Below are 13,761 nucleotides of genomic sequence, written 5' to 3' on the forward strand. Positions count from 1 at the left end.
ATTGAAAAGTCCAGGTTCACACTCAGTCAATGCTGCTGGATAGCAGGGTTATAAATGTGTTTTATTGTTATAGTGAGAGTTAAAGTGTAGAGTTGAGATATAAATTGCCCCTGTGTTATAGAATAGGTGAATGGGATTCTCTGTGCCTTATCTTCAGACTAAAGGAGTACTGTATTACTCCATACACTTAGAGTGATAACACATCGGGCTCAACCTACAATCCTGCTGTGTACAGACTTCTCCAGTAGGATTTCAGCATTCAAATTATTATATAAGATCTGTCTCTATTTAAAAACTGTAGCTTGTACTGTATTTCACCTAAGCATTTTATTTAAGAAAAAACCCCACTGCCCAATATCAGTGTACACTCTCAGTGATGTGTCACAAATATGTACTGCATGTTATAAACCTATCACATCACATGTCATTTGAGTACATGTTCTTACCTACATTCTTTCTAAAAAGGTAAAACGAAAAAGCAATTATCTTCACAATTAAGCTGTTGGTTTTATTTTCAAAAAGGGGTTTTGTACTGAAGGAAAAAACTAACCTGCTTTGGAGTTGCAGAACGACTGCTGTATGGTGAGTGCTATAAACACGTTTGCCCTAAGTGCTTGCAGCTTCTGTCACTGCAGCGCAATCGTTCTAATTACTGGAGTGCAGGTCTCGCAAGTCAAAGAGAACATCAAAAAGACGCTAACCTCTAAAGTCAATATGTACTTTTCTCCAACAGGGAGCGGAGCTCAGCTTCAAAGCCAGATTCTTTTAATCATATGTATTTTATCAGCATTCATTATAATATTATCCAAATGAGGTCCACAGAGTGGCGTTTTAACCTGGAGAGATTACTCCGTGTAAAGGAGAGTGGCTGCCTTGACCTTTAGGAGAGGCTGCTGGGTAGGGCAGTGCTGGGCAGAGCATGGCCTTTCGGCCCCAGTGGGGAGAGTCAGCAGTGACACACACCATCAGTGTTGCTGCACTCTGAGAGCAAACCAGTTTCATTGCTTATTTACTAATCAATCATCTTCTCTAATGAAGAGAAATCAGATTCCTGCATTGCAATTTGATCAAATCCACATTACTCTCCATTCAGAATCACCTGATAAAGAGAATCTCCTCATTGAGACAACAAGTCTGCATTCTCACTTGTTAGAGCCAGATAAACAGAAATGTATACAGAAGAGCAGGCATACAGTATGACTGGTCTAATGCCCAAGTATTATTTACTGAGCAAAGTGGTGGTCAAAGATAAGGAAGAAAATCAGGAGGAACACTCGTCTTTGAAGGGTATAATGGAAAAAGCCTGGCCTGTTTTGAGTGCCTTACAAGCAAACGCGTCCATTTACAAAAAGAGCAAAAATTTCACGATAAAAAAGGCCTTATTAAAGGTCTTATTAAATAGAGAACAAACAATGTTCAATATTCATTTTGTCCAATATAATCAAATAAATCTATTTAAAAGAATCCCGTTTAGATGGGGTGGTTGATCTCTGAGGGGTTAGAGGAAGCAGCAATAACGGTTTAGTGTGTTAGCGGCTTGGGAACCGGGGCAGGCTTGTGTGATCACTGTGTGGCCGACAGTGCTCTGAGAGAAAAGCTGCAGAGCAAACACAGGTGGTTCAGGGCAAGGGCAAAGCCCTCAACAACAGCCCACTTCTACTGACCTCCGCAGCCACTTCAAACCCATTCTCAACCCCCACACTGGCACTCCACCCTAGGCATTTAGAGCTCCCGAAAGCCTCATGCACACGCACGCACGTGCACATACACACATGCGCACACACACACAAACACACACACCTCATATCCATTCAGTAAAGGTCTGAAATGGCTGCTGAACAGGTTCCCGTACAGATGCAAAGGTAAAACAGAGATGCAATAAGAGATAAGAGTGAATAGCCTCAGGTTTTCTCCAACTGAAACTCAAAGTGACAATTTCTTGGCGAGTAACCTGCTTACTTTGCGAAATACAGTATGATACCATCCTGCCACCTGTCAAGTTTCTTACTCCTTGTTCCATAATTACAATTTTTTTTTTTTTTTTTTTTTTACAGTTAACAGTGTTAACGATATGAGTGACAGTTTAAAACCTAGCTCTTAATATTCATCCTGAATAAATCTCTAAAAGCTTATGTGCTCCAAATTTGATATAAAGATTTTTGAATAGGGGTTTTGTACAACATTTTCTATGCTATGCTCTCTCTCTTTTTTTAAACAAAATGTCAGTCGATGAGTAGAAGTCCTGCTCATTTTTAAATTGTTTTGTGGATATGTTCCTAGCACTGTTGAGTAATTTTTCGACAGCTGTTCCCATTTCATTTTAAATTAAAAACCCCGCTCTGTAATCCCAAGAGTCAATCTGTAATTAAGGGGATTTAAAGAAAAACCAAGTGCTACATTAATAACAAAATTTAATATATTTCCTAATAAGCCATTCTGCTAACCACCTTAATTGTAAAATCAGAACATGTTGGAAGTCCTTGGAAAGCTTTGACCTAAGACTCAAACTGGACTTTCATGAAGTAGATTTTCATACATGCTTAGTATTTGTAACCAAGACCATGTCACAACCATGACCAACAATTTTAGCTACAATTCCAAATAAATGAAGAGTGTTTTTAATTGACTAATACCATTACACTGTCAGGCCAATGGATTACACTGATTCAATAAAAAAAAGATTGTCACTTTACCAAACAACATAATCTACAAATCCAACTACAAATATTTATGTGCAAACACAGGATGATTTGCATACATGTAAAGACTACACAGGAAATCATGTGCATGATAGATTATGAAACCAATACCCCCCTACACTGTAAAAAACAAAACAAAAAAACGTATCTGACTCCATACGTATCTGAATCAATTAACAAATTATATTTAATATCTGTACATTAAGGAGGGATTTTGCTCATAAATCAGCAATTTACTGTATATACCAAAATTAAAACTGCGTAAAAGGTGAAAACTACATATTTGCACCATGAAGCTTGCTGAAAGAAGATGGATATATCTTATATAAATAATGGGTTAACACCTTATACCTCAGTAGAATGTGGCTCATACACATCCTACCAATGTGTGTTGGGGAGTTAATGTGAAATCGGTGTACATGGGGCAGTGTCCCAGGTCGTGGCCCTGACACTGCTCCCCTGGTGAAATGTCCTCTCTCACTCTCTTGGAGTGTGTTTACTCAGCTCTATCTAATGACGGCCCTTTTACAGCACTCTGCATTTAACTCAAGGGCTCTGGCTGCATCAGATAAATACAGCAAATCAAACAGGGCTGTGTTTGCCCTGCTCCTCCCAGACAGACATGTAGCGAGGCATCGCAGCTCGCTGAACGCTCCGTCACCTTAAAACCCTGTGTAACACTACCACTATGGTCCCACTAATCACTGCCAGCCCAGCTCTAAATCAATAAAAGTTAATAAATAATAGGCCTGATTAGTTAATGGGCTGATGATTGAGGGCTGTCAGCGTATGGGGGTTAATCTGGGTCGGGGGGACCATTTTTAAGAATATACTGCACAAGGTGTTGTTAGGTGTGTATGTTTTTTACTTGTTAATACATTGGGCTCCTAATTGGGATACTGATAGGAAGGTCATGAGTTCAAACCCCAGCACTGACGAGTCACCACTGTTGGGCCTTTGAGCAATGCTCTTAACCCTCAACTGCTCAGATATATAAATGAAATAAAATGTAAGTCGATCTGGGTAAGGGCGCCTGCCAAATGCTGTAAATGTACCTTGCGCACCCGTTCCTGGTTGTATGCCATGTTCAAGTGACAGGTGTTGTTGGTTTGGCGCAGCTCTCTGGTGTGAAGAAGCTCTTGCTCGAGGCGCTTACACTGCAGAGAGGCAGATTTAGACACTTAGACAAGAAGCACTTGGAATACATCACAACATATATGAACCTGGGAATGAGAACAAGCAGCTCTTCTGGAATCCTCTTTCTCTGATGATTCATCTTCGTTCAAGTATCTCTTCATCATTTTTCTCATTCAAATGGAAGCTTCTTTCTGGACTGATCGCCTATCCAAACAGTACATGCATTCATGGACAAAGAAAAGGTCAAACTCAATGCATTGTTCATGTTTATACCAGATCTGGCCTTTTTATTTACACACTGTTTGTATTTTGAGTAAAATAAATAAACTTTGCACCCTGTTCACAATTTATACAGTATTATTATTTAACATACAGAACTGAACTAATATTTACAGTGTGCCTTGCAGACTCAGTAAGAGCATGTTGCACTGAAACAGTGTGTAACTAAAGCTGTTCAACGAGAGGTGAAATCTCAGCAGGATACTAGCCCTCAGACTTAGTTGTTATTACATTTACTGTAAAGCACACACTACTGATATTACTCTCTCTGTATGTAATCCTTAGAGAAACACATTCATTTGTGGTGTATTTCAAAATATTATATAAGAAAACTTTGGTTTGAGAAAAGACACACAATTTAAGGTATGGATGTGTTTGTTAAAATATTTAGCTATACCATCCATATATTAGTGAAAATCAGTTGCAGCTACATACTGTAATGATCAACTATATATAACACGCATGAAAATCTAACCCTAATACATTCTGCTTCAGTCGCTCTTTTCTTACACAGCAATAGGACTGAAAGCAGCACTAACAGACAGACTGAGCAACAGACAGTATAAACACTGTTATGCGACAGCCCCTTGCTGAGTATTATTGTAAGCCGAGTTGTTTTAGACCAGTCCATATGTGCTCTTCTCCGTGTGCACATACCAAGACTGAAGGACACTTACTAGGAATGTAAACCATCCTCGCTGCCTGACAAGTCCCAGTGTTTCGACATCCAGCTGCCACAAAGCCCAGTGTCCACGCAAACAAGCCTTTCAGCCACCGAGCCCACTCCCGGCCCTTTCCTCTGCAGACTAAAATAATATCGCTGCCGTTCAGACAAAACACACAGCTCCTCTTTAGTGTCAGTCTGAGTTATGGCTCTCAGGCAACAGATGTTTTTTGGGGGAAACGTATTTAAATCAGAATGCACCTCTGTTCTGACGCAAAGGCCTTTCCTGCTGCTAGCCCCCCAAAAATAGCCACAGTCTGAGAGAAATGAGGCATACAAGCAGACATATTAACCAAGTTAGGCTCTCGAATTTACCACCATGAATCAGTCAGTCGATTCTGAATCACTGAATTTCAATAGACAATTACAGTCGGTATGAGTACATTAAAGCCACATAATAGCAAACTGAGTGAGGGGGCAAATCCACAGAAAATGATTTCAAGAACATTCAGAATGGCTTAAATCATCTAGAGAGGTGATTTCATTTCCACTCTTACTTTAACATCAGCAGTCTATCAATATCAGGAGAAATTCAATAAGCGTATCAGGCGCAGGGACATAACGAAGCACATCTTATTCTGAGCATTCACTTCAAGGATAGGAGGAAAGTGAGAATAAGATTTATTTCTCCCAACACTTATCCAGCTTTTCATATTCCAGCAGGCCGGAGGGATGTGGCGGCCCTCTGCCTGCTGCCGGCAGCTAATCCCTGCGAGATGAAGAGAGGGATGGGAGAAGCGGCAGGGGAGAGAGAAATCCTTAAGGATAGAGAGGGGACCCATCTCTGCCTCAGAGGGATTAGGCCAGCGTTTGCAACATACTTCTGAAATTGCCCTGTAGATGGGTTTTTGGCCTTGCTGAAAAATCAGGGCACTATTTCATAGAAATCTCAGATAGGTTGGGGGATTGGGTGGAGTTGCATTTGCACTGGAGAGGTTAACTCTGCTTACTCAGTCTACCATTTTCTACAGATTGTAGATCATTCCATATACTGGGACTTATAATATGAGGTTCACTTATCTCTAAAATGGAGGACACAATAAGAAGAGTTTATACACAAGTACACTATATAAAATATGTGTATGCATGAAACTGTGAGACAGATTATAAAAAAGGCATAAATCCAAAATCAGAATGTAGTGACTTCATGCTAACAGACTGAATATGGAGAAATAGCAGTGAAGTTCAGAACAGAGTTTGGTCTAGGTAAGAAAAAAAAAAGAAAAAAAAGTAATTGAAGAGTTTTCTCATGTGCCAGACTCAGTAATCATCCATATGTGAGTTTCTATAAACAGCAAGAGGATGTGTGCAGAAAGAGAGACAGCTTTCCTTCAGCGGAGGTACTGAAGCAGCATAGCACAGACTCAGTCTGCTGTGCTGCCTTTCTTCTCCACATGCTTGCCTTTTCTGTCTTGTATCCAGGCAGGTCTCCCACTGGGAATGCTGCAGCAAGGACCCCAATAATAAATATTCCTTGAAATATCTGGCCGGAGATATCCGAGCAGAGGAAAATGGAGTAGACCTCAGTCTGCGACCACCTACACAGATGAATTTCTAACCATGTTGAGGATTTTCCCCCCTTTAAGTATCATGTTGATTCATCAATTGTAATACATGTCTTGCTCTTTAATTCAATTAAATGTTTTTTCACTTTTAACAATAGCTGTTTACGCAGCTTTATCTGCCTATTCTGCATATAGATTTAGATCCTAAACGAACAAGCCAGAGGCTCCCTGGGAAGACATAAGGCAGAAACCTTGAGTGGAACTTGATTCTAAAGAGAACTCATCCTCTTCTGGGTGACACCGGATAGTTTGATCATAACTCATTACAGTATGCAGTTACGCAAGTAGACGCAAACAGTACATGTTTTGAAATGATGTTCAGTATGAGAATACTATAAGATAATAATATAAGAATCCTGTAATGAGCACAGCACAGTCTTAATGATTACAGCATTTCATAACAGGTACAAATCCAGGTGAGATTATCCATTGAAGCAAGGATGAGTCTTGGGACTCTTAATTAGTTATTGGGAAGGATAAATAATAGTTGAGAAGTTGTCATCGCTGCATATTTTTGTATCTGTGCTTGTATGAAGAATACTTAATGAATAAATTCTCAATTACATTATGTGGCTTATGTGAGTGACCTGTGATGATAGTGTCACTCTTGCCTTGCACTATTGCCTTTGATACAAGGGTAATTGCCTATCTACATGCACCATCCTAGGAAAAGATACACAAACCACCAACCCCACAAACAGGGGAAGGTACAGTTTAGTACTTATTCTGTGACTGTAAGATAATAGTGATAATCAGTGATTTTTAATAACCGGCTCATAAGAATCAATATTTACAGTGCCTTTAAAATAATCCAGTGTAAAAATATTAAGCATCATGGACTTTTATGGGACATTATGTAATATGGCCAGTAACCATCAACCAAGAATTGTGAACAAATACACTGGCCCACGTTTGAACTTTGCAATAAAGTAAAATATCTGGATGTCAATATTTGGCTACCTGATTGATTGTTTTCATTTGATTGAAATATGCGTGTAGGAATGGTATATCAAATATTTGAGGTTATGCAGCAATATTTGTCACTACATGTGAATTAGGTAGTTGCTGTGTTGATTCTTAAATCAGGGTCGGATCAGTGAATAAACACTATATGCAGTATAATATGCACTATAATAGACTGGTTATCAAAGGCATCTTACAGAGGTGTTAAAATGCAGTAGGAATGGTGAACAGTCAATATTTAAATAAAGGTGTTTGATCTTCTTCTGAGCCGTAAAGATTTCAGGCTTGGTACACGACAAGTGTGTGTGAAGTATTGAGAATCGAAGTGTGTTAAGGCTGACCCTGACTGGAGCATGATGTGTGTGTTGACTGTGATACCGATTCCTACCTTGGTTAAGGCATTGTCTCGCTCCTCTATGACAGCTTTCATCTCCTCAGAGGTAATCTTAGAGCGGCGCTCCCTAGCCCTCTGAATGCGCTCCATGATGGCCATACCACTCTTCTCAATGCTCAAAGCAGAATCCGCACTGCTCACTCTGTTGAGCAACTCCTCCAGGTCCTAACACACACACACACACACTTCATTAATTCACAGAAAGGATACAAATTTCAAGATAGGGCAAAAATATACTACTTTTTTTTTTTTTTTAGGGTTTTATTAGTAGGACAAAAAAAGGAAGGCCGAGATGATGTTCACGTTTATTCTATGTTAACAATCATCATTTGATTCTTGTTAAAAGGTTTCTTGTGTCTGACTTTAAACAAAGAATAAAACTTAAATTAGATATAAGCAGGTCATTTTCTCATATAACACAATCTCACTGTAATGGTATGGAGAAAAACCTGCAAGACCACATGAAATTCTCCAAGGGCTTACCATGTCAGTTTCCTCTGGGTTAATATTCTCCAACCTGGAGAAAAAGGGTGCAAGGCAGGGAGGGGGAGACAGAGTGAGAGAACGACAGAAATGAAATGTAGTGAGCTTCCATCAGTTTCCTTTCCAGCACTTGGCAAAATGAGATCACTTCCTAAAGCCAGTAATTGCATTCTGTTGGTTTTTCTGTGTGGTGCAGAAGACACTCCAGCATATTAAAAGTGCCACCAGTCCCTGCTATTATTCCACAATAATGCCCATTCTGCTCAGCACTGACAGTGAACTGTTAAGATATTAATGTTTACTACATTATATGACCACGGGGATCAAATGTTCATATGTGCAGAAAAGAAGCGATAAGTATTAGGTCTGAACTGTTTAGATCCTTCTGGTAGAGAACATTTTATAAGGTAAAGACAACTTTAATTATGGAGCCCAGTGCCTACTGAATCACAGACACATTCAACTTAAAAATATTTCACTGTGTGTTTTATTTTCCATTTGTATGAGAAACCTGGTCTGCAACCTACAGCACTACACAAGAATACAAGCCCCAGTCATCTATTGCACTTATTTCAATTTAACAAACATTTCTCTAACATGTATCAACTAACTAATACATATGCATATATAAAGTAAGCATCATGACTATGTGTCTACTTTTTGAACCTGATCAATTTACTGAGAAAATGCAGTAATCCTTGTAGGGTCACTCTCTATTGAGAGTAAATCGGATTGTTCCAGACCTTCTCTGGCAGAAAAACAACAACCGCTCATATAATTTACAAAGGCATTACATGGATCACTTGCCATTATAAAGGTACATACTCATTCACACACAGACCCAGCAGTGACCTGTGAAAATAAGATTTTAAAACGTGTCTTCCCAATCCAGTTCCCATAGATTCCCAACGATAATGGGATTCTACATACTTGGCTATCTATTACCATTTCCAGAGGGAGGCTGATATGGGCACTGCAATTCAGCTTTGAGAAAGATGTTTGCATAATGAGATTTTGAATCGTGATCTGGCGTTCAAAAGAATGGCAGAAAAAGCATTTCATGCCACTCAATTACTGCAGCCTAGTTGAGTGATATGAGGAATTGTCACTAAATTAAACATGAGTGTGGGTGACGTATTGAGTAGCAAACAATACTATTAATATGTAAAAGCAAGACACAAGTAAAAATAAATAAATAAATAAATAAATAAATAAATAAATAAAGTATTTAGGTGATATGGGGTGGAAAATGCCTGCTAATACTGCTAATCGTAGAATTCAAATGTACTGAATTGTATACCCTGAAGTAGGGCTGCACAATTAATCAAATATCGATCGCGATTACAATTTTGACTGCCCATGATTAAATGAACATGATCGACATGATAAATATTTATTCGCACCAGTGCGAGTGACCTGTTCGGAGTTGTATAATACAATCGGAATAAAAACTACAGGAAGTCCAAAATGCATCTACACCACACAACAGTTACTTTCACACTGCTTTTCAAGCCATTATGATGACGAGTAACACTGTAGATCATCTGCTTCTCTCAACTTCCCGATTTCACAACCACCATCTTTTATTATTCACGCACTATATTCCTAAATTCTGTCATAATTGACAAGTTTTCTCATGCCTACTTGTGTGTTATATTGTGGCACATTAACGTTACCATCTCTATTAAAAAAAAACAAAAAAAACACTAAACTTCAACTGTGCTCCTAAATTTTTGTAATCTCCTAAAAGAAATTGTCTTGCGTCTCTCCTCCTGTAAACACTGTTATTGCCTTTTCTACATAGGCCTGAATTGTTTTCATTTAGTTGCATATTGTTATATTGGATACATATTTTCATTTGATTGATGGCATTTTTACTTAGCCTATATTTTGGGTACAATTTTATTAATATTTTGCTTCTACGAGATGATGCTCTTTAAGGATCAGTCTAATTTGATGCAAAGATTTGTACATTAGCAGGAATGTAGCACAATATGGAGGTGAAAGCAGCGGTCTGTTTATTTAAATGTGAAAGTACAATAAAAATATGTTGTCCCTAAAATCAACGAATAATCGTGATAAATAATCGAGATCTCAATATTGATCAAAATAATCGAGATTATCATTTTGACCATAATCGTGCAGCCCTACCCTGAAGTAAAATTATAATTACTTCCAAGACATTATATCTATCGCGATCTCTTACAGGTGCACAAAGCTTTAAGCTTTAAACGATCCCACTACTTAAGAACAGCAGTCTCACCCTATAACTGCCGGCACCTGCAAACTAGACAAACAGAAAAAGATCATCACATTAATTAGGGCAGTCGAGGCAGGGTGTTAACGGTAAATATCTGCTGAGCTGAAGGACTTGATTGATTTCCTATGCAGTGCAACTTTTGACTGACAAGCCAGCACTAGGGTGAAGGGACTCTTATGAAATGTCACACCCGTCTGATATATTTCCAAACCAGTCGATATTGGATTTCTCTCTCCTCACCCTTCTCACCCCCCGAGTCCATTCATCCAGCTTGTCCTGCAACAGCAGGAACAAAGCAGCCTCCCATAGGGCTGACAAGCAAACCCACACCCTGGGTGCATTTCACAAAGCCCTAAAGCACCAGTACAAAAGGCCTGAAAATTTTAGATTGGTTTGTAACACAGGGTTGAATTGAAAGATATAATGGAAAGCCTCTTGTACATTTTACAGCGGCTTCTGGGTCTTTACTATTACTTCATCCACTTCAATACAAGTCTAAATAAGATGCCAAACAGTGGTTTAATAGGACAATAAAAGAACTCAATAACAACGATTCAACTCAATAATATGTTCTTTGCACTCTACATAATTCTGAAAATGAAACTCGTTGCTAGAACAGTGGATTGAACGAGAACGAGACTGGATTGACCCCAGTCCTCTTTGGAGACTCAGTGGGCTTGGACAAATGAGAAGACTATTTGAATGTGAGCAGATACATACCCAGACCTGCTATCTTCTAGAAAGACTCGGCAAAGTGGCTAAATGGGTTGCATGAATCAATATAATATAAAATAATATAACACCATACTCAAGTACTGCCTCGTGAAGCTTCTTGGCTCGGAGAAGAGCCTCATCCCGCTCCTCATTAGCTAGCCGCAGTCTGGCCATGACAGCCTGGTCCCTCTCCCTCTGAGCTTTATAAATCTCCTCCACTAATGCTAAGAGAGTTGGAGACAGAAAGAAAGACAGACAGAGAGAGAGAAAGTGTAAGACAGAGATGGGTGGTTATTACTGTTGTATTGCCAAAACCAGTGTTCCAGCTGCACAATAACAAGGCTAAGCTCCTCGGGAAAAAGGTTATTGCTACTGAAACACTGTGGCAAAGGTATTAATAACTATAAGTGAGCCTCATTTTGAGATGGCTGCCTCTGCTCAGGTTTGACACATGTGTGCCCAGACTAATAAAAACAGCAGCTGTGATGTACCTTGCAGTCAGAGTCAAGTCCAAGAGTGGCATTCTATAAGGAAAATTTCAGCATCAAAACACCCTGGTTTACCACTTTACTACTTTAAAGGGAGAACAAGCAATTACACACGGCTCATGTCAGAAACCATTTCACACTACTCATACACAGGACAGGCATACTGTTTGTGACCAGAAGGCTTCAGTACCAGGCTGGTACTTTGAGAATTGATGGAAAGCAATATATTTGCCAAAACAACACAAAACTTGTATCCATCAGCCTTATATTTAATACATCTAAATGTATATATTGAATTAACAAACTTTACCTAAGCTTAGTGCCTAAACTATTTTCTAAGCTTTGAATTGAGAGGAAAAAAACTTTTCTGATATTCATCTTTTGTAGAATTTGAGCAGACTAAAGTGTGCTTTTTTGCCCTGCTTACATTCCTCACGTGGTATACTCTGGCCAACTCCATCCTGTTCCTAAAATAATCACACACTGAGACTGTCTGATCAGATCCACAAGCTTTTCGAATCACACTATCCCTTACGTTACTTTGAAGCCCACTGAAAGTAGCACTGACATCCATTAACATCTAATTCCCCTCTCTGAGCTGGTTTAATGATAAACACGCAGCCTCCAGCTAAGTCATGCCAAAGTTCAGTAAGGAAAATCAATATAGCATTTTTGGTAGAATTTGTTCTTTAAACACTGCCTTCCTGAACCATGCAAATTATATTAAAATGAGGATGGCAAATACATGCATGTTCATTTGATTATTAAATGAACATTTGGATTCCTAATTGTGCTCTATATGTCTTGTGTCTTTAATTTATCAAAAGTATGATGGACAGTTTTCTGGATGGTTAAAAAAAAAAGAACCACCATGAACAGATTTAAATATTTGTTTAGCAAAGATGAGCAGCAAGCAAATTCAATTAAAACAATTTGCAACAATGTAGCCTGATTTGCTCTGATAGTTGTGTGTATGCCTAATGAATGGATAATTATTATAACAGTGAAAGACTTCAGGTCTCTCTGACTGGGTGCCAGTGATCAGAACCTGCTTAGGGAGTGCAGGTGCAACCTGTCTTATTTATACCCCTCTCATCTAGTGTCCGGTGTTCCCTTTGTTATTGAGGTGTGTGGTGTCATAATGCCAAGATTTAAAGAGTTCTAAAAGAGTTCTAAAAGGTCTTCAGAAAAAAGTTGTTGATGCCTGTGAGTCTGGAAAGGGGTCTGTCCAACCAACTGTTGGTGTCAAAGTGCACGCTTCTACAATCAGAAAGATATTGCACAAATTTGACCTGCATGGGAGGTGTGCCAGGAAAAAAAAGCCTTTGCAAGACTACAGTTTGCCAATGAGCAAATAGGCGAAGACCAGGCCTTTTGGAATAATGTGTTCTGGACAGACGAATCAAAGATAGAGTTGTTTGGTCACAGTAATAGCAGACATGTTTGGCAGTGACCAAAGACACCTTTTCAGGAGAAGCACCAACTATGAAGCACGGTGGTGGAAAGTTATGGTTTGGGTTTGCTTCACTGCCTCAGGGACTGGACAGCTTGCATTCATTGATTCAACTATGAATTCTGCATCATATCAAAAGAGTGCTTGAAGACAATGCAAGGAGATCTGCTGAAAGTTGAAGTTGAACTGAAAGTGGACCTTTCAGGAGGATAATGATGCTAAGCACACTAGAAAATCCACCAAGGAATGGATCAAGGAGAAGAAATGGAGGGTTATGGAATGGCCTAGTCAAAGCCCCTATTTGAATCTCACTGAAATGTTGTGGGGGATTTGAAACAGGCCGTACATGCAGGAAAACTCTCAAACATCTTGCAACTGAAAGAATATTGCATGGAAGAGTGGTCAAAAAGTCCAGCAAGCCTGGTGGACAATTATGCAAAATGCCTACAAAACATTATTTCTTCTAAAGAGAGCAATACTAGCTTCTGAGGCCAAGGGTGTACTTACTTTTTCCACAGAAGAATATCACATCTATTGATATTCCTGTTGAATAAATTACTGGAAAAGCTAATTTTCCTTGTGTTTTTTGTTCAAGTATATCA

General features: G+C 39.1%; 1 protein-coding gene across 3 annotated transcripts in view; it reads right to left on the reverse strand.

Moving 5' to 3' along the window:
- The window catches only part of mipol1 (mirror-image polydactyly 1), a 49,721-nt gene that overhangs the window by 13,521 nt on the left and 22,439 nt on the right, over nt 1-13,761 (reverse strand). For all 3 annotated transcript variants that reach the window (XM_017476399.2, XM_047157688.2, XM_017476398.3), the window contains 4 exons: nt 11,313-11,442; nt 8,245-8,278; nt 7,756-7,926; nt 3,755-3,856 (listed from right to left, as the gene is read on the reverse strand). In XM_017476399.2, coding sequence (XP_017331888.1) covers nt 3,755-3,856; nt 7,756-7,926; nt 8,245-8,278; nt 11,313-11,442 — 437 coding nt within the window. The remainder of the gene's footprint in view (nt 1-3,754; nt 3,857-7,755; nt 7,927-8,244; nt 8,279-11,312; nt 11,443-13,761) is intronic.

Source organism: Ictalurus punctatus, chromosome 9, assembly GCF_001660625.3.
Source record: "Ictalurus punctatus breed USDA103 chromosome 9, Coco_2.0, whole genome shotgun sequence".
NCBI lineage: Eukaryota > Metazoa > Chordata > Actinopteri > Siluriformes > Ictaluridae > Ictalurus > Ictalurus punctatus.